General features: G+C 60.2%; 1 protein-coding gene across 1 annotated transcript in view; it reads right to left on the bottom strand.

The window, feature by feature from the left end:
* Nucleotides 1–552: 552 nt before the first annotated feature.
* VWA5B1 (von Willebrand factor A domain containing 5B1) overlaps nt 553–20,795 on the bottom strand; it is a 35,405-nt gene continuing 15,162 nt past the window's right edge. Inside the window, exons 8-21 of the mRNA XM_054175912.1 lie at nt 20,134–20,244; nt 19,434–19,636; nt 17,773–17,887; nt 14,898–15,083; nt 14,319–14,514; nt 11,780–11,967; nt 8,304–8,502; nt 7,269–7,577; nt 5,205–5,343; nt 4,825–4,943; nt 3,061–3,129; nt 1,922–1,991; nt 1,495–1,618; nt 553–1,279 (exon numbers count right to left, since the gene is read on the bottom strand). Coding sequence (XP_054031887.1) covers nt 557–1,279; nt 1,495–1,618; nt 1,922–1,991; nt 3,061–3,129; nt 4,825–4,943; nt 5,205–5,343; nt 7,269–7,577; nt 8,304–8,502; nt 11,780–11,967; nt 14,319–14,514; nt 14,898–15,083; nt 17,773–17,887; nt 19,434–19,636; nt 20,134–20,244 — 2,751 coding nt within the window. The 3' untranslated portion in view covers nt 553–556. The remainder of the gene's footprint in view (nt 1,280–1,494; nt 1,619–1,921; nt 1,992–3,060; nt 3,130–4,824; nt 4,944–5,204; nt 5,344–7,268; nt 7,578–8,303; nt 8,503–11,779; nt 11,968–14,318; nt 14,515–14,897; nt 15,084–17,772; nt 17,888–19,433; nt 19,637–20,133; nt 20,245–20,795) is intronic.

The raw sequence follows: 20,795 nt of genomic DNA, 5'->3' as shown, positions 1-20,795 counted from the left end.
GAGGTGGTTAAATCCCCACCCCTGGGCATGGGGTTGCTCTTCAGATGGTCAGTCCCACCCTGGATTTCCTTTGGTCCATGAGATGAGGATGTTGGCAGATGTTCACCTTCTACAAAAGACATCTGAGGTGGCAGAAGCCAGGCAGGAGCCTCAGGAGAGCATCAGCTCAGGGCCAGGGAACCCCCAGCAGAGCCTTGGCAGCAGCGTGGGGCTGGGATGAGGCAGCCAAGTGAGGATGGGGTGAGCCAAGCAGGTACCAGGGAGACCTGCTTTGGGACCAGGGCTGGGTGGGAAGCAGGAGAAACCAGGAGCAGAAGGCAGTGCTGTGGCTGGAGGCGCTGCTCCAGTTACACAGCATCCTGCTGCGAGCAGCAGTGCCGGGGCAGGAGCCCGGCGCTGAGAGCAGGATGCTGCCCGGCTGCCCCAGCGTGCAGGGCTTGCTCTGACGGCCACACAGCGTCCCTGCAGCTGCAGCTCCTTGGAGGTGTTTCCTGGAGGACACGTCCCTCAGTGAGCCCCCCCTCCCCAAGCCTCTCCCCCTTCCTCCTCCTCCTCTTCACACGCTGCCGGGGTTGTAGCACAGCAGGTTGAACTCCAGGTTCTCATCCCAGTGCCGGAGCAGGACAAAGAGCTGCTGGGCTGCAGCCTTCACCGTGGCCAGGCTGGATCCCTCGGGGAAGCCCTGCTGGCTCAGCCACAGGCTGGCTTTGGCGGCCACCAGCTCCCACTCGATGAAGTAGGAAGCTGAGCTGTGCTCCAGCCAAGCCAAGGCCACGGCCGTGGCCCACAGCATCCCCTCCGGCTCCGTCTGCCGCTGCAGCTCCACGGCGGAGAGCAGCTGCTGCACCTTGGAGCTGTCCATCGCCGAGGCCTGGCTGCCGCCGGCTGGCCACTCCGGGGAGGAGAAGCGGCGGATGGTGATGGCCGGGGGGGACAGTTCCTTCTCAGCCTTCAGGGCTCTGGAGATGCTCTCCACGGCGCTGCCCGAGGAGTGGCGCAGGCGGCCGGCAGCCTCCGGCCCGGCGCCGGTGCCGGCGTCTCTGGGGGCGGTGGGGCTCTTCCTGTGCCCATCAGGAACCAGGAGCTGCTGGCTGGAGCTGGGGCTGGGGTGCTCCCCGCAGGGAGAGGTCTTCTTGGCGCTGTAGGAGCTGGAAGGGCTGAGGGCCAGGCGGTGGCAGGCGAAAGGAGAGGTCCACTTGAGCTTCTCCATGGGGATGCTGACGGCGGCGCAGAAGGCTGAGTCGAGGAGGAAGGCACCGCAGGCCAGCTGCAGAGAGGCCTGCAAGGCACAGAGAGAAGCTCCAAGATAGCAGCTGCTCGTGGGAGGCTCAGGGAAAGGCAGGGATGGAGCTCAGCCCTCCATCCCTGAGCAGAGCGTGGGGCACGGCCATCGGGGAAGGCAGAAGGCAGGAGCCGGGGCGGGGGCTTGCCCTGCCCTCTGCTTCCCAGCTGCGACCAGGCAGCCCCAACAGGACCCAGGAAGGAGCTCCTCACCAGGGGCAGGTAGTCAGCGCTCTCATTGTCAGCCTCAGAGCTGGCTTCACTCCCTCTGCTTGGAGATTTGCTCATGAAGCCTTTGGCAGCTCGAATCAGCAGCCTGGTTTTGTCGAGGCTCAGCCTGCAGGAGGACAAGAAGGTGGCTGTCCCCTCCATGGCCCTCCTGATGCCCACCCACCCCCTCCCCACCCCCCCAAAACATCCCTGGTCCCCAGGACACTGGCATCATGCTTGGTCTTTTGGGTGGTAGGTTGGACTTGATGATCTCAAAGGTCTTTTCCAACCTGGTTCCTTCTGTACTCTGTCTCAGCTCAAGCTGCCAGCCCTGGGTTGTCCTTCCTCCCAGCCTCGCTCGCGTCACCATCAGACCCACAGTGGTGCAAGACATCTGCTAAGGGCAGAGGAAGGTTGATCTGGTCCTTACCTCGGAGCAAAGAGGCTCTCAATGGACTTTGGAGCTTGTGCAGAAGCAGCAGCCAGGCTCTGTAAAGGCCCTGGGGAGAAACACAAAGCTGGGGGTCGAGCGAGGCGCTGCAGGAGGGGGGACGTGGGGTGGCTGCTGCTGCTGCTGCTGCTGGGTCACTGGCAAAATGATCCCAACGAGCTCCAGGCTTGGGGCAGAGTGGCTGGAGGCTGCCCAGCAGTGAGAGGCTTGGTGGGGTTGGTGGACAGCAGCTGAAAATGAGGCAGCAGTGCCCAGGTGGCCAAGAAGGCCACCAGCAGCCTGGCCTGGGTCAGCAACGGGGTGGCCAGCAGGAGCAGGGCAGGGATTGTGCCTCTGTACTGGGCACTGGTGAGGCCATAGCTGTACTGGGTTCAGTTTTGAGCCCTTTGCTTCAAGAAGGACACTGAGGGGCTGGAGCAGGTCCAGAAAAGGGCAAAAACACTGCTGAAGGGTCTGGAGAAGAGGGCTGGGGAGGAGCAGCTGAGGGAGCTGGGGTGGTTCAGCCTAGCTGAGGCTGAGGGGAGAGCTTCTGGCTCTCTACATCTCCCTGGAAGGAGGCTGGAGCCAGGTGGGGGTTGGTCTCTTCTCCCAGGGAACAAGTGATAGGACAAAAGGAAATGGCCTCAAGCTGCCCCAAGGCAGGTTTAGGTTGGACATGAGAAGAAACTTCTTCCCTGAAAGGCTTCTCAAAGCCTGGCCCAGGCTGCCCAGGGAGGTGGTTGAGTCCCCATCCCCGGAGGAGCTTCAGAGCCACAGAGCTGTGGTGCTGAGGGCCATGGTTCAGCACCAGCCTTGGTAGAGTTAGAGAATGGTTGGGCTGGATGAGCTTAAAAGGTCTTTCCCAGCCCAACCCAATTCTGTGACTCTAAAATGCTCCTTCTACCTTTGCCTCACTTCTCCTGTGTGGGCAATGAGATTGGAACACAAAGCTGAGTGAATCCAGACCCCAAAGCCCCAAGACTCTGTCCAGGCTGTGTCCTTTGCACCCCACAAAGACCCAGGTCTAATTTTAGACCATGAGGGTTTATAAACCTCCCCAAAACCTCCCCAGTGAAGACCCCCAAATCACAGACCTGGTGCAGCTTCACCCTGGCAGCTGCCATCTGCTCCTTCCTTACCTTCGGGGAGCCGGCAGCGCTCCCAGGCTGAGGAGGGAGAGGTGCTGCAGGGGCTGCTCTCCTCCACATCTGCAAGGGAGCAACCACACAGAACCAGAGAATCAAGAAGGTTGGAAGAGACCTCAGAGCTCAGCAAGTCCAAGCTGGCACCCAGCACCTCCTGGCAGCTAAACCATGGCTCCAAGGGCGACATCCAAGCCCCTCCTGAACACCTCCAGGGATGGGGACTCCACCACCTCCCTGGGCAGCACATTCCCATGGCCAATCTCTCTTGCTGGGAAGAACTTTCTCCTCCCCTCCAGCCTGAACCTCCCCTGGCACAGCTTGAGACTGTGGCCTCTTGTTCTGCTGCTGGGTGCCTGGGAGAAGAGACCAACCCCCAGTTGGCTCCAACCTCCCTTCAGGGAGTTGGAGGGAGCAAGAAGGTCTCCCCTGAGCCTCCTCTGCTCCAGGCTAAGCAACCCCAGCTCCCTCAGCCTCTCCTCCCAGGGCTGTGCTCCAGACCCCTCCCCAGCTTTGTTGCCCTTCTCTGGACACCTTCCAGCAGCTCAACCTCTTTCCTAACCTGAGGAGCCCAGAACTGGACACAGGACTCCAGCTGTGGCCTAAGCAGTGCTGAGCACAGGGCACAAGGACTTCCCTGCTCCTGCTGGCCACACTCTTCCTGCTGCAGGCCAGGATGCCCTTGGCCTTCTTGGCCCCCTGGGCACACTGCTGGCTCCTGTTCAGCTGCTGTCCACCAGCACCCCCAGGTCCCTTTCTGCCTGGCTGCTCTCAGCCACTCTGTCCCCAGCCTGTAGCATTGCCTGGGGTTGCTGTGGCCAAAGTGCAGCCCCTGGCACTTGGATGTGTTCAGTCTCCTGCCCTTGGCCTCTGCCCATCTGCCCAGCCTGGCAAGGTCCCTCTGCAGAGCTCTGCTGCCCTCTGACAGCTCAACTCCTGCCCCCAGCTTGCTGTCAGCTGCACATTCACTGCTGATGGACTCAATGCCCTCCTCTAGATCATCAGTGAAGACATTGAACAGGCTGGGGCCCAGCACTGCTCCCTGGGGCACACCACTGGTGCCTGGCTGCCAGCTGGCTGTGGCACCATTCACCACCACTCTCTGGGCTCAGCCCTGCAGCCAGTTCCTGTCCCAGCTCAGAGTGCTGCTGCCCAAGCCACATCAGCAGTGCCACCCAGCCAAACCACCATCACCCCAGGAACAGCTTTCCCCAGGGAGGTGGTGGAGTCCCCATCCCTGGAGGTGTCCAAGAAACCTGTGGCCATGGCACTTGGGGCCATGGATTGATGGCCATGGTGGGGTTGGGTTGATGGTTGGACTGCATGATCTTAGAAGCCCTTTCCAACCCCAGCAGTTCTGAGACTCTGTGATTTAGAAGCCTGATCAGGGGCAATCTGAACTCAGGAGCAGCTGTGACAAGGCCAGACAAGGTCCAACCCGAGCTTGTCTTCATTAGCAGGGGATTTGGTGGCAAGCAACTGCCTCCCATCCCCTTGCCTCTAATTATCCTGGCTCCAGCCCTCCTCCTGTTGGCTGCCTTAGGGCTGCCAATTAACTTCCCTGAGCTGTCTGCAGCCACTGCCTGAGATTTGGGAGCTTCAGGGGAAACTGCAGCTCCTTCTCCACCCAAGAGCATGGAGCCCAGCCAGACATGTGCCTGGTGAGCACCACACTCCAAGAGGAAAGCAGAAGAGCCCAGGGAAGATGTCCCTCCATGGGCTAAACCCCTGTGGAGCACCAGGGAGGAGACCAAGTCTTACCCATGCCATGGAATCCATCATCTCCATGCTGCCCACAGGCTGGCTGGGGGTGGCCAGGAGAAGAGCCACGGTGCCTCCTGCTTCCTGAGCTCCTCTGGCTGCCCTGCTTGGCTGCTGCAGGAGAAGGGAGTCTGTCAGCCTCAGAGAGGGACTGGCACACACATGATGGCACCAACCCCTGCTGAGCCTGGGCATCAGTGGGCATCCAGGCTGTGGTGGGACCCAAGGGTGGCCACGGGGAAGGAGTGCTTGCCACCAAGAGCAGCGGGCACGACGGTCGGGTCAGCCATGGCCTCGCTTGGGTTTGCTCTCAGCAAGGCTCCTCAGGGGACCCCCTCCCTCCTGGGGCACCATCTCACCCCTCCCCCAGCCCCCCCTCACCCATGTGGGGGTACTCCACGATGGTGGGCAGGTAGCTGTTGGTGCTGAGGTCCACAGGCAGGAACGCTGTGTACTTGCTGATGACGTTGCAGGCCCTGCTGGTGTGGACGGCGTTGACCTGGTAGCGCCGCCCGGACCCTGCCGCACGACAGACAGAGGGGTCAGAGACCCCCTGCCCTGGGGGCTCCATCCACCCCTTGCACCCAGCTCCCATCCTTGGCTTTCCACACCCATCTCCATCCTTCAGCTCCAGGAGTCACCTCCACCCTTGCATTCCAAGACTCACCTCCACCCTTGGGCTCCAAGAGTCACCTTCATCCTTGAGCTCCAAGACTCATCTTCATCCTTGGGCTCCAAGACTCATCTCCACCCTTGAGCTCCAAGAGTCACCTCCACCCTTGGGCTCCAAGAGTCACCTCCACCCTTGAGCTCCAAGAGTCACCTTCATCCTTGAGCTCCAAGACTCATCTTCATCCTTGAGCTCCAAGACTCATCTCCACTCTTGGGCTCCAAGACTCACCTCCACCCTTGGGCTTCCAGACTCATCTCCACCCTTGGGCTTCCAGACTCACCTCCACCCTTGGGCTCCAAGAGTCACCTCCACCCTTGAGCTTCAAGACCCACCTCCACCCTTGGATTCCAAGACCCACCTCCATCTTTAGCTCCAAGACTCACCTCCACCCTTGAGCTCCAAGGCTCACCTCCACCATTGGGCTCCAAGACTCATCTCCATCCTTGGTCAGACCCAACTCCATCCTCGAGCTCCAAGACCCACCCCAACCCTTGGGCTTCCAGACCCACCCAAACTCTTGGGCTTCCAGACCCACCTCCACTCTTGGGCTTCCAGACCCACCTCCATCCTTGAGCTCTAAGACTCACCTCCCTCCCTGGCTTCCAAGACCCACCTCTACCCTTGGGCTTCCAGACCCACCTCCACCCTTGGGCTCCATGCCCAGCAGGGCCTGGATTCCTCTAAGCTCTGCCTACTACTTTGCCTGCACAGCTGCATTTCGATGGAGAAGAAGCTGGACCAGACCCAGGGAGATGTGCAGCCCAGCAGAGTGATGTGTGGCTGGTAAACCCCCTGAGCTCGATGCCACCTCCCTGCTCCAAGTGACTAACTCCTGAAAAATCAATCCCTGCCACCCAGAGTGTGAAGCAGGGGAGCACAGAGGAGCAGGAGCTCAAGAACCTTCAGCAACCAAGCTGGGGAAGGGGCTGGAGAATAGGGTTGGGGAGGAGCAGCTGAGGGAGCTGGGGTTGCTTAGCCTGCAGAAGAGGAGGCTCAGGGGAGACCTTCTTGCTCTCTCCAGCTCCCTGAAGGGAGGTTGGAGCCAGCTGGGGGTTGGTCTCTTCTCCCAGGCAGTCAGCACCAGAACAAGAGGACACAGTCTCAAGCTGTGCCAGGGGAGATTTAGGCTGGAGGTGAGGAGAAAGTTCTTCCCAGCAAGAGGAACTGGCGAGGGGGATGTGCTGCCCAGGGAGCTGGTGGGAACTGGGGTGGTTTAGTCTTCAGAAGGAGGAGGCTGAGGGGAGACCTCATTGCTCTCTACAGCTCCCTGAAGGGAGGTTGGAGCTGGGTGGGGGTTGGTCTCTTCTCCCTAGTATCAGGTAGAACAAGGGGAAATGGCCTGGAGTTGGGTCAGGGGAGGATTAGGTTGGAGGTGAGGAATAGTTCCCTTCCTGCTGGAGTGGTCAGGGCCGGGCACAGGCTGCCCAGGGAGGTGGTGGAGTCCCTACCCCTGGAGGTGTTCAGGAGAACCTGTGGCCATGCTTTAGGGGCCATGGTGGGGCTGGACTGATGGTGGGGCTGGGCTGATGGTTGGGCTGGGTGAGCTTGGAGGCCTCGTTCCAAGCCAAGCAACTCTCTGATCTGATTCTACGAGCAGCGAGGCTGCAGAAGCAGGAGGGAGGTGGAAGGCAGCTGGAGGGGGATCTCATGTGGGAGCTGCATGAGCTATTGCCTGTGATTTCCCTGGTGCCTGCCCAGCTGGAGAGGCTGCTGGAGCTGCTGGAAAGCCTGCTGCAGGCAGGCTGAGGGGTGGCCAGGAGCTGCACCTTACCGTGCTCGATCTCACACTCCTTCTCCGCCAGCTGCTCGAAGTCCCTGATCACTGACTTGGCTGCCAGGTGGTGGAAGGTCTCACTCCACAGGTCTGTGTCCTCATCCACCTGGCTCTCCCTCTCTTGGAAGAGAGGGTGGATGTCAAAGGTGACCTCCCACTGCACGGGCTCGTTGCTCCTCAGCCCCTTCACCACTGCCTTGCAGAAGCTGCTGGGGGAGCTGCGGGCAGCCCCCGGGTCGCAGTCCCGAGGCTCCCAGTCGGAGGAGGTCTCCGTTTCAAAGGTGAAGGAAGGATGCTGGGCAGACTCTGCAGAGAGGGCAGGGCTGGCTAATTGATCCCTCCCACCGGCAGTTCCCCTCTGCCCCCCAGGGGCTGTGATCAGTGCTTCCCAATTCCCACGTGGTGGGCACAGGACGTGATGCCCGCAGCACCAAAGCCCCAGGACAGAGTGGGGAGGGCTGCCCCTGCCTCCCCCTCTTCCCTCTCACCCAGGGCTCCTGCCCAGGGCCAGCTCTCACCCTTGCTGCCACCAGGATGAGCAGAGGGCTGGAGCTGCTCTGCTGTGAGGTCAGAGTGAGGGAGTTGGGGTTGTGCAGGCTGGAGAGGAGAAGGCTCCCAGGAGACCTCATTGTGGCCTTCCAGCATCTGCAGGGGGCTGCAGGGAAGCTGGGGAGGGACTTTTGAGGGTGTCAGGGAGGGATAGGATGGGGGGGGATGGAGCAAAACTGGAAGTGGATAGGTTCAGATTAGATGTCAGAGGGAAGTTGTTCCCCAGGAGGGTGGTGAGAGCCTGGCACAGGTTGCCCAGGGAGGTGGTGGAAGCCTCCTGCCTGGAGGTGTTTGCAGCCAGGCTGGAGGTGGCTGTGAGCAACCTGCTGTGGTGTGAGGTGTCCCTGCCCATGGCAGGGGGTTGGAGCTGGCTGAGCCTTGAGCTCCCTTCCAACCCTGACAATTCTGTGCTTCTGTGGCACAGCACCAAAGCCTCAGGACAGAGTGGGGAGGCTGCCCCTGCCTGCCCCTCTCCCCTCTCACCCAGGTCTCCAGGGCTCCTGCTCCCCGAGGAAGACCTCAGGCTGATGCTGGCATCCAGTGGCCCCAAGGCCCTTCCCTGCAGCCCATCTGGCCCTGCTGGGATGTCACCATCGTGGCAGAAGGACACACAGCTGTGGTGGAGCAGGGATGGCCTTCGGGCTCCTGCCCCCAGGATCCTCGTGGCAGAGGCTGCAAAGGGCTGGGAGCAGAGCAAATGTCAGGGCTGGAGCTGCTGGCTTGGACCTGCTCTGTCCCACCAGGCAATGTTAAATGCAAACCACATACAGACTGATGCATTTTGTTAGTCCAGTCCCTTCTGGTCCCCCCTGCTCCCTGCCACATCCCAGGGTGAGATGCCACCAGTGGCCACAGCAAGGCCCAGCCTGCTCAGCCCCACCTGGGGGATCCAGGCCCGGGCAGAGCCCTCCCTCAGCCCTGCCAGGTGGCCCCAGGGGCTCCTTGCAGACAGGCAGGAGGTGAAATAGGAGTTCCCTGCCTCCAGCCATTTTCATGACTTTGCCTGGGAACCAAAGAGAAAGAAGAGAGACAGAAAGATCAAGGAGCAGTTGCTTAGTAACAGAGGGAGAGAGGAGCAGGGGATGGGCAGGAGGGAATTTTTATCTTTCCCTTCTCTTTTTTTCCCTCTGAGCTCTTCCTCCACTTCCAGGAGCCATCAAGCTCCCCTCCAGCATCTCCAGTGCTGCACCCCACATGGATGTTGCCCCCCTCTGGGGCTGGCTCTCCCCCAGCCCCCAGGGCCAAGGGCAGGTCCCCCTAAACCCAACAGACTCTCTGTCTTCTCTGCACAACACCAGCGAGGGACAGAGGAGGGAGAGGGAAGAGGGGAGAGGGAAGAGGGAGAGGGAGAGGGAGAGGGAGAGGGAGAGGGAGAGGGAGAGGGAGAGGGAGAGGGAGAGGGAGAGGGAGAGGGAGAGGGAGAGGGAGAGGGAGAGGGAGAGGGAGAGGGAGAGGGAGAGGGAGAGGGAGAGGGAGAGGGAGAGGGAGAGGATTAAGCAGGTTGGAAAAGACCTTTCAGATCTTCAAGTCCAACCTCTCATCCAACACCACCTGATCAACTAAACCATGGCCCCAAGCACCCCATCAAGTCTCTTCCTAAACACCTCCAGTGATGGTGGGACAGGGGTGGGGCAGAGGTGGGGCAGGGGTGGGACAGAGTGTTGGGATCACAAAGATGGATGGAAGGCTGCATTCTGTGGCTGGAAGCCCAGAGTGTGGCCTCCTCCAGCACCACATTTTGGATGCTTTATGAGACCACCAGCAAAAAAACACCCCAGTACCCCAAACCAGGAGGCAGGCAGCTCCAGGAGCTGCTTCCCAAGGCAGAGCTGTGATATATTAAAGAGAGAAGCCCCTGCCAGAGCCTTCCAGGTCAAAACCTTCTCATTCTCCTGCCCAACTCTTCTCCCAGCCACAGGAAGCAGGCCAGGACTGGAGCTGGGGGCTGCAGCTGCCCATTGCAAGCTCTGACCTTCCCTTCCCAGCATGCTGCACAAGCTGGGGGCTCCCATTCACCAACTCCCCCCCCAGAAGTGCCAAGGCCCTGGCAGCTGGAGCTGGGAGAGCCTCTGGGAGCCCTCACAGCAGGAGGGACAGCAAAACCAGGCTGCAGTTAATTAATGGAGCAGGCTGCACGCTGAGAACCATCCCTGCCCTCCAGAAGGGAGCCATTCCCATCCCTGCCTTCCTGCTGAGCACCCTGGGGGCAGGAGGATGCTCTGGGAACCTTCCCACTGCAGGCAAGGTCACCAAAACCTAACCCCTGCTCCCCTTTGGCCAAGCAGTGCTGTCCCTGTCCCCCCTCCCCACCCTCACTGCTGCAGCCACAGGGCAGAGGTCTTCTTCCCTCACCCTTCTGCCCCCTTCACCCTCTTCTCTCACCCCCCATCCCAGCCCTTCCTTCTAGCCCTCAGCAGGAGAGGAACCAGAGCCCCAGACATCTCTGCTCCAGGTTTCCATGGGAACAGAAGTGCTGCTGCTGGTCCTCCCAGCCCTGCAGATGCTGATTTCAGAGCTCCCCACCGGTGCCAAGGGTGGGAGAAAGCCATCCCCACCCTGCCACACAGCAGCTTGCAACACCTCCCTCTGTCTCCTGCTGCCCTGGCACTGCTCAGCAGATGTGGCACAGGCCCAGTGCTGTGAGCCCAGCCCAGAGCAGCTGGGGGGGAGCTGCTCTGGGGCTGAACTTCTCTTGCCTTGCAGGGCCACAGATGTGCTGCAGCCCTAAGGAGGGTTTGCAGGGCACGGGCAGGGAGCCCTCTCTCCCCACATCTCCAAGCACAGCTCTGGGCTCTAGCAGGCCCAGAGGCATCCTGTCCCTCACAGAATCAGAGAATGGTCAGGGTGGGAAGGGAGCTCAAGGCTCAGCCAGCTCCAACCCCCCTGCCATGGGCAGGGACACCTCACACCGCAGCAGGTTGCTCACAGCCACCTCCAGCCTGGCTGCAAACACCTCCAGGCAGGAGGCTTCCACCACCTCCCTGGGCAGCCTGTGCCAGGCTCTCACCACCCTCATGGGCAACAACTTCTTCCTCACAGCCAATCTCAATCTCCCCACTTCTAGTTTTGCTCCATCTCCCCCAGTCCTATCACACCCTGACACCCTCCAAAGTCCCTCCCCAGATTTCCTGGAGCCCCTTGCAGACACTGGAAGGCCACAATGAGGTCTCCTTGGAGCCTTCTCCTCTCCAGCCTGCACAGCCCCAACTCCCTCAGTCTGTCCTCACAGCAGAGCAGCTCCAGCCCTCTGCCATGGGCAGGGAGCCCTCACACCAGATGTCCAGCCTAAACCTCCCCTGATGCAACAGGAAGCTGTTTCCTCTTGTCCTGCCCCTTGTTCCCTGGGGGAAGAGCTCAGTCCCTGTGCTCTGTGCTGCAGCACATCACAAACATGCAGACAGAGGCCAAGCAGGGAGGAAAGGTGTTGCCTTCAGCACTGGTTGCCCAGGGGGGTGGTGGAAGCCTCCTGCCTGGAGGTGTTTGCAGCCAGGCTGGAGGTGGCTGTGAGCAACCTGCTGCAGTGTGAGGTGTCCCTGCCCATGGCAGGGGGGTTGGAGCTGGCTGAGCCTTGAGCTCCCTTCCAACCCTGACCATTCTCTGATTCTATGAGGGACAGGATGCCTCTGGTCACCCTGGGCCTCCTGCAGCCCAGAGCTGTGCTTGGAGATGTGGGGAAAGAGGAAAATGCTCCAGGTGGATCTGGGAGCAGCCAAGAAGGGCTGCCCAGGGTGGTGGTGGAGTCCCCATCCCTGGAGGGCTTTCAGAGCTGTGAAGATGTGGTGCTGAGGACATGGTTTGGTGGTGACCTGGGTTAAAGGTTGGCCTCGATGGCCTGAAAGGTCTCTTCCAGCCACAACAATTCTGCGCTTCAAGGATTCTGCCTGCCAGGGCCAGCAGGAGCCAGGCTCTGCCCCCGGTGCTACTCAGCCACTCCTGCTCCTTCCCTGGGAGTCACACACCTGGAAATCCACCTGCCAGGGCTCAGGGCTGGTCTGCTGCAGGTCCTGCAGGTGGGTTTTCCGCAGGGGGTTCTTCAGCAGGGCGGTGCCAGGGTCGCTGGCCGTGGGCAGCCTCCTGCAGGGCTCACGCTCGGCGATCTGCGTGGTGCTGTACGCACGGCGCCGGCAGGAGGCCTTCACTTCTGCTCCTGCAGGGGGGAGAGAGCAGCAGCAGTGGCCTGGAGCTGCACCAGCCACCACCAGCCACCCTTGGCTCATGGTGAGAGAGAGCAGAGCGGCAGCAATGGCCTGCAGCTGCAGCAGCAATGGCCTGGAGCTGCACCAGCAATGGCCTGGAGCTGCACCAGCCACCACCAGCCACCCTTGGCTCATGGTGGGAGAGAGCAGAGCGGCAGCAATGGCCTGGAGCTGCAGCAGCAATGGCCTGGAGCTGCAGCAGCAATGGCCTGGAGCTGCAGCAGCAATGGCCTGGAGCTGCAGCAGCAATGGCCTGGAGCTGCAGCAGCAATGGCCTGGAGCTGCACCAGCCACCACCAGCCACCCTTGGCTCATGGTGGGAGAGAGAATTAGCTCTGATCTGGAGCTAAATCAGCGCCATCCACCCTTGGCTCACGGTGGGAGAGAGGAGCAGCTCTGATCTGGAGCTGCACCAGCACCATCCACCCTTGGCTCACGGTGGGAGAGAGGATTAGCTCTGATCTGGAGCTAAATCAGCACCATCCACCCTCAGATCATGGTGGGAGAGAGGATTAGCTCTGATCTGGAGCTGGATCAGCACCATCCACCCTTAGCTCATGGTGGGAGAGAGGATTAGCTCTGATCTGGAGCTGCACCAGCACCATCCACCCTTAGCTCATGGTGGGAGAGAGGAGCAGCAATGACCTGGAGCTGCACCAGCCACCACCATCCACCCTTGGCTCATGGTGGGAGAGAGGATCAGCTCTGATCTGGAGCTGCACCAGCACCATCCACCCTTGGCCCATGGTGGGAGAGAGGATTAGCTCTGATCTGGAGCTGCACCAGCACCATCCACTCTTGGCTCATGGTGGGAGAGAGGAGCAGCTCTGATCTGGAGCTGCACCAGCACCATCCACCCTTTGCCCATGGTGGGAGAGAGGATTAGCTCTGATCTGGAGCTGCACCAGCACCATCCACCCTTGGCTCATGGTGGGAGAGAGGAGCAGCAATGATCTGGAGCTGGATCAGCACCATCCACCTTTGGCACATGATGGGATTGAAGATCAGCTCTGATCTGAAGCTGCACCAGCACCATCCACCATGGCTCATGGTGAGGAGCCCATCCCTGTGGTCCTCCCTAGGCTGAGGGGGCCCTGCTCAGCCCTGGATGATCTTAACCAAGGCAACTAGAGCACAGAAGGAAGCAGGAGCCTACCCTCAACCCCCTTGGGAAGGCAGGAGAGCACACTGGGAAGGTTTTGTCTGAGCTGTTCCCAGGTAGGGGGTGGAAAAAAAAAAACACACCAACAAACCCACCAGAAAAACCCTGACTGCATTCCCCCAAACCTCCCTGGAGAAGACAAAAGGTTTCCTAATGAAATTTCATTAGCAGAGACATTCTCCTGTCAGAGCAGGAGGAAAACTTCATCAGGCAAGGCAGGATTGCTCATCACTTGTGACAAGGCTGAGGGCCTGCGTGGCACAGCTCCCCCCTGGAGGGAAAGGGAAGAGCAACCCAGGAGGAAGGAAAAGCTGGGGAGGGACTCTTGGCAAGGGCTTGGAGTGCTAGGAGGAGAGGCAACGGCTTTGAGCTTGAGGAGGGGAGGTTGAGGCTGCAGATGAGGATGAAATCCTTGCCAGGGAGGCTGGGGAGACACTGGCACAGGCTGCCCAGGGAGGTTGTGGCTGCCCCCTCCCTGGAGGCCAGCTTGGATGAGGCCTTGAGCATCCTGGGCTGGTGGGAGGTGTCCCTGCTGTCCCTGGATGGTCTTGAAGGTCCCTTCCAACCCAAAGCATCCTGGGCTGGTGGGAGGTGTCCCTGCTGTCCCTGGATGGTCTTGAAGGTCCCTTCCAACCCAAAGCATCCTAGGCTTGGGAGGGTTCCTTGGGCAGCTGTGGGGTGCAGCCTGCTTGGTGCCAGAGGTTCCAGAGAGAAGCTGAACGGTGATGGCGAGAGGTGGACAGCCTGGGGCCAGAGCTTTACATCCCCTCTCCTGGCCACAACCAGGACTCCCTGGCAAGGGCCTGCTTCTAGGGGACAGGCCAGCTGAGCTACCCTTTTGCTGTCCTCTCCTCCACACAGCCAGAGGCAGCTTGGGGAGCTTGCAGATACCGAGGTGGCCAAAGCCGGAGCCGCTTCGGAAGCCCCCCGGGAAGGCAATGCCGCAGCGCTTCCCTCCCTTGTCCTGACGGCTGTGGGTGAAGCAGCCACCCCAAGCAGACTCACTCAAGCCTCAGGAGATCTGTCAAGCCTCCTGCAAACCCCTCTGGCTCTGTGGGGAGGCACTGATTTGTCAGAGAAGCACAGTGGCAGGGCAGGGGCAGAGGCTGGCTGAGGGGCTGGCCGAGAGCAGAACCTGACCGGTGTCTGTGTCTGATTCTCCCTCGGGGTCTCTGCCCACCGCGAGGTGATTGGGGCCACACTCGGTGGGGCAGCAGCTCTCTGAGTCTCTGGAGTGGTTCCAGCTCTCCAGGCCTGCTCCCTCCTCCTGGGAGTGGAAGAACACAGAGCTGCCCGACTCCTGGGAGCGCATCATGCTGTAACGCCGCCTCTTGTCCTGGGGGGAAGCAGAGACAGGCAACAGGTCCGACCCCTGCCTGTGCGCCGGCGCTGAGCTCCTCCTGCCTCAGCCCTCACCCACCAGCTCCCCTTGAGGACAGGTTGAAACGAGCAGGAGACACTTCCTGACCACACACAAAGAGATGAGACCCCCCCCATGGACACCAGGCTGAGCCTCCCCATCCCTGGAGACACTCAAGGGCAGGCTTGATGTGGCTGCGGGCAAGCCTGCTCTAGTTGGAGGTGTCCCAGCTGGATGCACAGGGCAGGGGGTGGCCAAGATGCCCTTGGAGGGTCCCTTCCAAGCTGATGCAAGCTGTGACACCAACACTGCCAGCTCCCAGCACAGCCCCAACAGGCAGCCCCAGGGGGGGGACTCACAGATCTGGGGTTGGAGACGTAGGAGGAGGTGTCACAGACGACGCTGTAGCCCACCAGGCGGTCCCCAGGGAAGAGGCAGCTGGTGTTGATGGGGGAAACCAAGACCTCAGTGCTCTCAGGGAAGAGCCACTCCACAGACACATCGCTCAGGACCGGGGCCATGGCCTTCTTCAGCGACCTGATCATCTGAGGCAGAAAGCAAACGCGCTCCAGGGGCTGCAGGGAAGGGCACAAGCCAGCAGCTGAGTCCTCTCCCGACCTGAGGTGGGAGCCTGCTCCCTCTCAGACTGCACAGACTTGCACCTGAGGAGGATCTTCTTCCCTTGGGAGGTGGTGGAGCACTGGGGCAGGCTGCCCAGAGAGGTGGTGGAGTCATTCCTGGAGTCATTCAAAGCCTACTTGAACACCAACCTGTGCAACCTGCTCTGGGTGATGCTGCTCTGGCAGGGGGGGAGTTGGACTGGATGATCTCCAGAGGTCCTTTCCAACCTCTAACATCCTCTGTGATCCTGTGATCTCCAGAGGTCACTTCCAGCCCCAAACACTCTGTGTGATCCTGGCTGAACATGAGCCAGCAGTGTGCCCAGGGGGCCAAGAAGGCCAAGGACATCCTGGCCTGCAGCAGGAAGAGTGTGGCCAGCAGGAGCAGGGAAGTCCTTGTGCCCTGTGCTCAGCACTGCTGAGGCCACAGCTGGAGTCCTGTGTCCAGTTCTGGGCTCCTCAGGTTAGGAAAGAGGTTGAGTTGCTGGAAGGTGTCCAGAGAAGGGCAACAAGGCTGGGGAGGGGTCTGGAGCACAGCCCTGGGAGGAGAGGCTGAGGGAGCTGGGGTTGCTTAGCCTGGAGAAGAGGAGGCTCAGGGGAGACCTTCTTGCTCTCTACAACTCCCTGAAGGGAGCTTGGAGCCAGCTGGGGGCTGGTCTCTTCTCCCAGGCACCCAGCCCCAGAACAAGAGGACACAGTCTCAAGCTGTGCCAGGGGAGGTTTAGGCTGGAGGTGAGGAGAAAGTTCTTCACAGAGAGAGTTGTTAGCTGTTGGAATGTGCTGAGTTGTAGAGATCAATGAGGCCTCCTCTCAGCCTCCTTTTCTCCAGGCTGAACAACCCCAGATCCCTCAGCTGCTCCTCACCAGCTTTGTTCTCCAGGCCCTTCACCAGCTGTGCTGCCCTTCCCTGGACCTGCTGCAGCAGATAGTTAGGGGGCACAGTGCCATGGATAGCTCCTCAGGAGGGACAGGGCCATGGATAGCTCCTCAGGAGGGACAGGGCCATGGATAGCTCCTCAGGAGGGACAGGGCCATGGATAGCTCCTCAGGAGGGACAGGGCCATGGATAGCTCCTCAGGAGGGACAGGGCCATGGATAGCTCCTCAGGAGGGACAGGGCCATGGATAGCTCCTCAGGAGCACAGGGCCATGGATAGCTCCTCAGGAGGCACAGAACAAGAGGCCACAGTCTCAAGCTGTGCCAGGGGAGGTTCAGGCTGGAGGTTAGGAAGAAATTCTTCCCAGAAAGAGAGATTGACCCTGGGAATGTGCTGCCCAGGAAGGTGGTGGAGTCCCCATCCCTGGAGGTGTTTAGGCAGAGCCTGGCTGAGGCACTCGGTGCCATGGTTTGGTTGCTCAGATGGTGCTGGGTGAGAGGTTGGACTCGCTGATCTCTGAGGTCTTTTCCAACCTGGTTCATTCTGTTCTATTTTATTCTACCGGGAGAAAAAAGGACCACGGGGGTGCAGAGGCAGAAGAGCTCAGATGTTCTCTCTCTCGTCCCCTGCTTTTCCCGGGCTCGGGCAGACACACACCAGGCTGTGCTTTAGCAGCCCATTAATTGATGCCTCTTCTGCTGAAGGCACCGAGCTCCGCACCCCGCAAAGCTCTTTATTAATAGCTCCGCCGAAGCAAAGCAGCCCTCCCCTGCCTGCCTTTGCTTTTCATTTACATCAGAAACGCTGCTGCTCTGCCGGCTTTGGGGGCTGTCTGTGTCTGCTCCAGGGTCCTGCCGAACTCTTCCTTTTGAGACCCAGGCGGTCGGAGCCAGCTCTTTGGAGGTATTGAGGCGCTAAAGACCCTGATCGTCCCCGGGTTTAAGCCTCCCGGCAGACGAGGGGCTGAGCTCTGGGCTTTCACCAGGGGACCAGAGCCGCTCTTAACACCGCATTCGAGGCTCATCAGCCCGCTCCGGCTTCAAAGCTTGACAGGCAAAGCCAGGGGCAGCGCCTTCCTCCCCCTCGGACCTGGCTTCTCCTCGCCTCGGCGGCACCGGGGCTGAACCTGGCTTCAAAAACTAATTGGCTGCTTTGATGCTGGTCGCTCTGCCCTGGCTGCTGTCTGAGGCAGCAGCTGCCTTTGAAGCCCAAGCTGCTGTATGGTGGCTATCACTTCTCCCCAGCCCCACGCAGAGGGTAAACACAGCCCTCCCCGCTCCCTCCCACAGCCGGAGATGAAGATGCTCTTTCATCCCCCCCTCCCCCCCTTCTCCTGCTCACCCACCTGCTGCCGAGTGGGAGTTGGAAAAGGCAGCACCAGGATGGGGAATGAGCCCTAGGAGGGAGCTGTGGCCTCCCCCTCGCTGAACCAGAGCATCCCTACAGCCTTGTGAGCGGGGTGAGGGGTTTGAGCCAGAGGAGGCCAGATGGAAGGCAGGAATTGTTGAGGTTGAGGGTGGGGAGAGCCTGGCCCAGGCTGCCCAGGGAGCTGGGAGCTGCCCCAGTCCCTGCAACCACTCCAGGTCAGGTGGGCTGGAGCTCTGAGCAACCTGCTCTGGTCGCAGCTGTCCCTGCTGGCTGCAGGGGAGGTGTTGGACCGGATGAGCTTCGAAGCTCCCTTCCCCCCGCAGCCGCTCGGCGATGCCGAGCTGGCTCCCCGGGAGCAGGCAGCCCTACCTTGGGCTGCAGCCTCTCGCCCTCTGCCAGGAACTCAGCGATGCCCCTGGAGACAGCGGCCAGCCCCCCAACCAGCCTCCTGCAGGCGTTGGGCCCCATGCCGAAGCTGTAGCAGCTGCAAAAGGACAGGGAGGGTCAGGAACCAGGGCTCAATCCATCCCAAACCCCAGCCCCCCTCAGCTCACCCATTCCCTGCAGGCAAAAGACATCCCCCCCGACCCCCCACCCCTGCTCCCTGGCTCGATCCCACTGCTCTGCACTCCCCCAGCCTGTCTGGAGGAAAAGCAACCGGCTCCTCTTTTCAGGTGGTGGGGAATGGGCATCCCCCTCCTTTGAGTGGACCTCCAACCCCTTCCCTGAAGAGCAGGCTTCAGCTGAGGCTTCCTAGCAGGACTCCAAGCCCTTTGCTGCCGGCTCAGCTCTTTCCCCTGCCCAGGGACAGCAGCACCAAGAGCCCAGTAATTAGCTCTGCTCAGTTAAATCAAACCTCTGCCGAAGGGAGGAAGGAAGAACCAGCCCCGGGAGCGGGGGGGAAGGCTGTTCCTACAGCTCAGAGAGCCAGGATTTGGCTGAAGGCTGCAAAGGGCAGGAGTGAGCAGTGCCTGGTGGGGATGGATGTGGTGGGAAGCCAGGAGGGATGGGGATGGGTGGGATACAGCATTCAGCCTGGGGCCAAGGGAGACATCCCCTTCAGCAGCTCCTGCACAAGGAGCTTTTCCCTTCAAGGCTGTTTCATGCCCAGCTGGCTGCAAACCCGAGCTCAGCTCAGCCTCACCCCCCTCTTAACTAAAGCTCTGACCTTCTGTTGAGGCTGGGGGGGCCACACACACCCCCACCCACCCACCCCACTTTGGTGGTGCCTTCCAGGGTCCTCCAGGACCACAACCAAACTCTGGCTGCCCGACCACCACCACGCCTCCAGCAGAGCACTGAACGGGTTTGTGCTACACGGTGAGCAAAGAGCACCCTGTGCCCTGGGGCAGCTTCCCTGACAAGCCTGAGGGCTGGAAGAGGACTCAGTTGGTCTCACACGTGCCTTTATTTCGTGCCCCTCGAAGAGGGAGAGGAGAAAAGCAGCAGAAGAGCAGCTTGGCACCAGGGCTGGGAGCTCAGTGCACAAATTAGCTGCATCTTTTCTCTCTCCTCTCCCCCCCCCCCCCCCCCTTTTGCCTTGCTGCCTTTCAGCACATTCAATTCTGCACAGCCCCATCCTGGAAGCAGCTGGGGCCAAACCCAGATGTGCTTTGGGGGAGGAGAAAAAAAAAAGGGGGGGGGAAGACATTAAACACCACCCACCCCCCCCCAAAAAAAAAACACCCCAGCAAGGGAGATTGTTGGTGTGTCAATCTCAGCTAGCAGGAAGCATCAGATGAGAGCCTGTGAAGTTGTCAGCCCAATTATCCTGCTTTTGATTGTTTAAAAAGCATCTGAACTTCTGGGATCCGTTCCAAACCCTTTGAGGTTCTCCCGTGGCTCGTAGCAGCAATCTCTCTCCTGCCTCTCTTCCCTCTCTCTCTCCCTCCCTCCCTCGGGAGCAGAGCTGTCTGGGAGATGGAGAAGCTCAGCCCCCCACCCCCCCCGCACCGTGCCAGGCTGTTTTTTTGCCCCCGAAGCAGCCCTGCTGGGCTCTCCCCCCACCCCCTTATCCCCCCAGCCCTTACCGGGTGGAGCAGGAGTGGTTTCTCAGCAGCTCCAGGACCTTCCCCGTGTTGCTGATGGCTCCATCGGTCAGCAGGAAGAGCAGGCGGGGGTGGCCCCTGTGGAGGGGCTGTCTGATGATCCACTTCAAAGGGGACAAGAGGTTGGGGCCACCCAGATCAGCTCGGAGCCTCCTGATGCTCTCGCAGGCGACGGCCAAGCTCTCCTGCCCGGAGGAGCAGCAGGATCACAGCAGAGTCCCAGCATGGGAGGTGGGGGTTTGGAAGGGACCTCTGGAGCTCAGCCAGCCCAACCCCCCCTGCTCCAGCAGGGCACCCACAGCAGCTTGCCCAGCAGCACAATGGCCCAGGGGGGTTGGAAGCTCTGCACACAAGGAGACTCCACAACCACCCCAGGGCTCCAGCACCCTCACAGCAAATGGTTTCTGCTCCTGTTCAGGTGGAACCTGCTGGGTTCCAGGTTGTGCTCACTGCCCTTTGTCCTGTCCCTGGGTACCACTGAGCAGAGCCTGCCCCCAGCCTCTTGCCCCCAACCCTTTAGCTCTTGCTGAGCATTGCTCAGCTCCTCTCTGGGGCTGCTCTTCTCCAGGCTCAACAGCCCCAGGGGCTCTCAGCTTTTGCTCCTCACAGAGCTGCTCCAGGCCCCTCAGCAGCTTTGGCGCTTCCACTGGACTCCAAGCAAACCTGGTTCCCCTTCACCCACCTCACTGTAAACCTGGCTGGCAGGAAACAAGGTCTTGAAGGTGGATCCAAACCCAATGATATTGAAGAGACATGCTGGCATCAGGCTCTTGAGAGTGACCAACAGGGCCTCCTGGGGGGTGGAAAGGAAGCAGACAGTGTGTCTCTCACCAGCCTCAGCAGTAAAAGCTCTGACCAGCCCCTACCTGGCTGCCACACTTCCCTTCCAACCCACATTTGTCTGCCTTTGAGTACAAAACTGCTCCTTTCAGATGATTTCCTGCTTCATGAGAACCCTGCAGATCACTCTGCTCTTCCCAAAGTCCCTTAATGATCTCTGGGCCCTAAAGAGGGGAAAGAAAACAGGGAACCTTTGCCAACAAGATGGGGGGGGAAGGGGAAGGGGAAGGGGAAGGGGAAGGGGAAGGGGAAGGGGAAGGGGAAGGGGAAGGGGAAGGGGAAGGGGAAGGGGAAGGAAAAAGAGGGGGGAAAGAGGGGGAGGTTTGGAGAGGTTCGGAGAGAAAAATGAAAAGAAAAGAGAAAAGAAGAAAAGTAAAGAAAAGAGAGAAGAGAAGAGAAGAGAAGAGAAGAGAAGAGAAGAGAAGAGAAGAGAAGAGAAGAGAAGAGAAGAGAAGAGAAGAGAAGAAAAAAAGAAGAAAAAAGAAAAGAAAAGAAAAAAGAAGA

This window comes from Dryobates pubescens, chromosome 33 (genome assembly GCF_014839835.1).
Source record: "Dryobates pubescens isolate bDryPub1 chromosome 33, bDryPub1.pri, whole genome shotgun sequence".
Classification (NCBI taxonomy): Eukaryota; Metazoa; Chordata; class Aves; order Piciformes; family Picidae; genus Dryobates; species Dryobates pubescens.
Note: the sequence above shows the minus strand (reverse complement) of the source record. Positions and strands in the feature narration are given on the sequence as shown.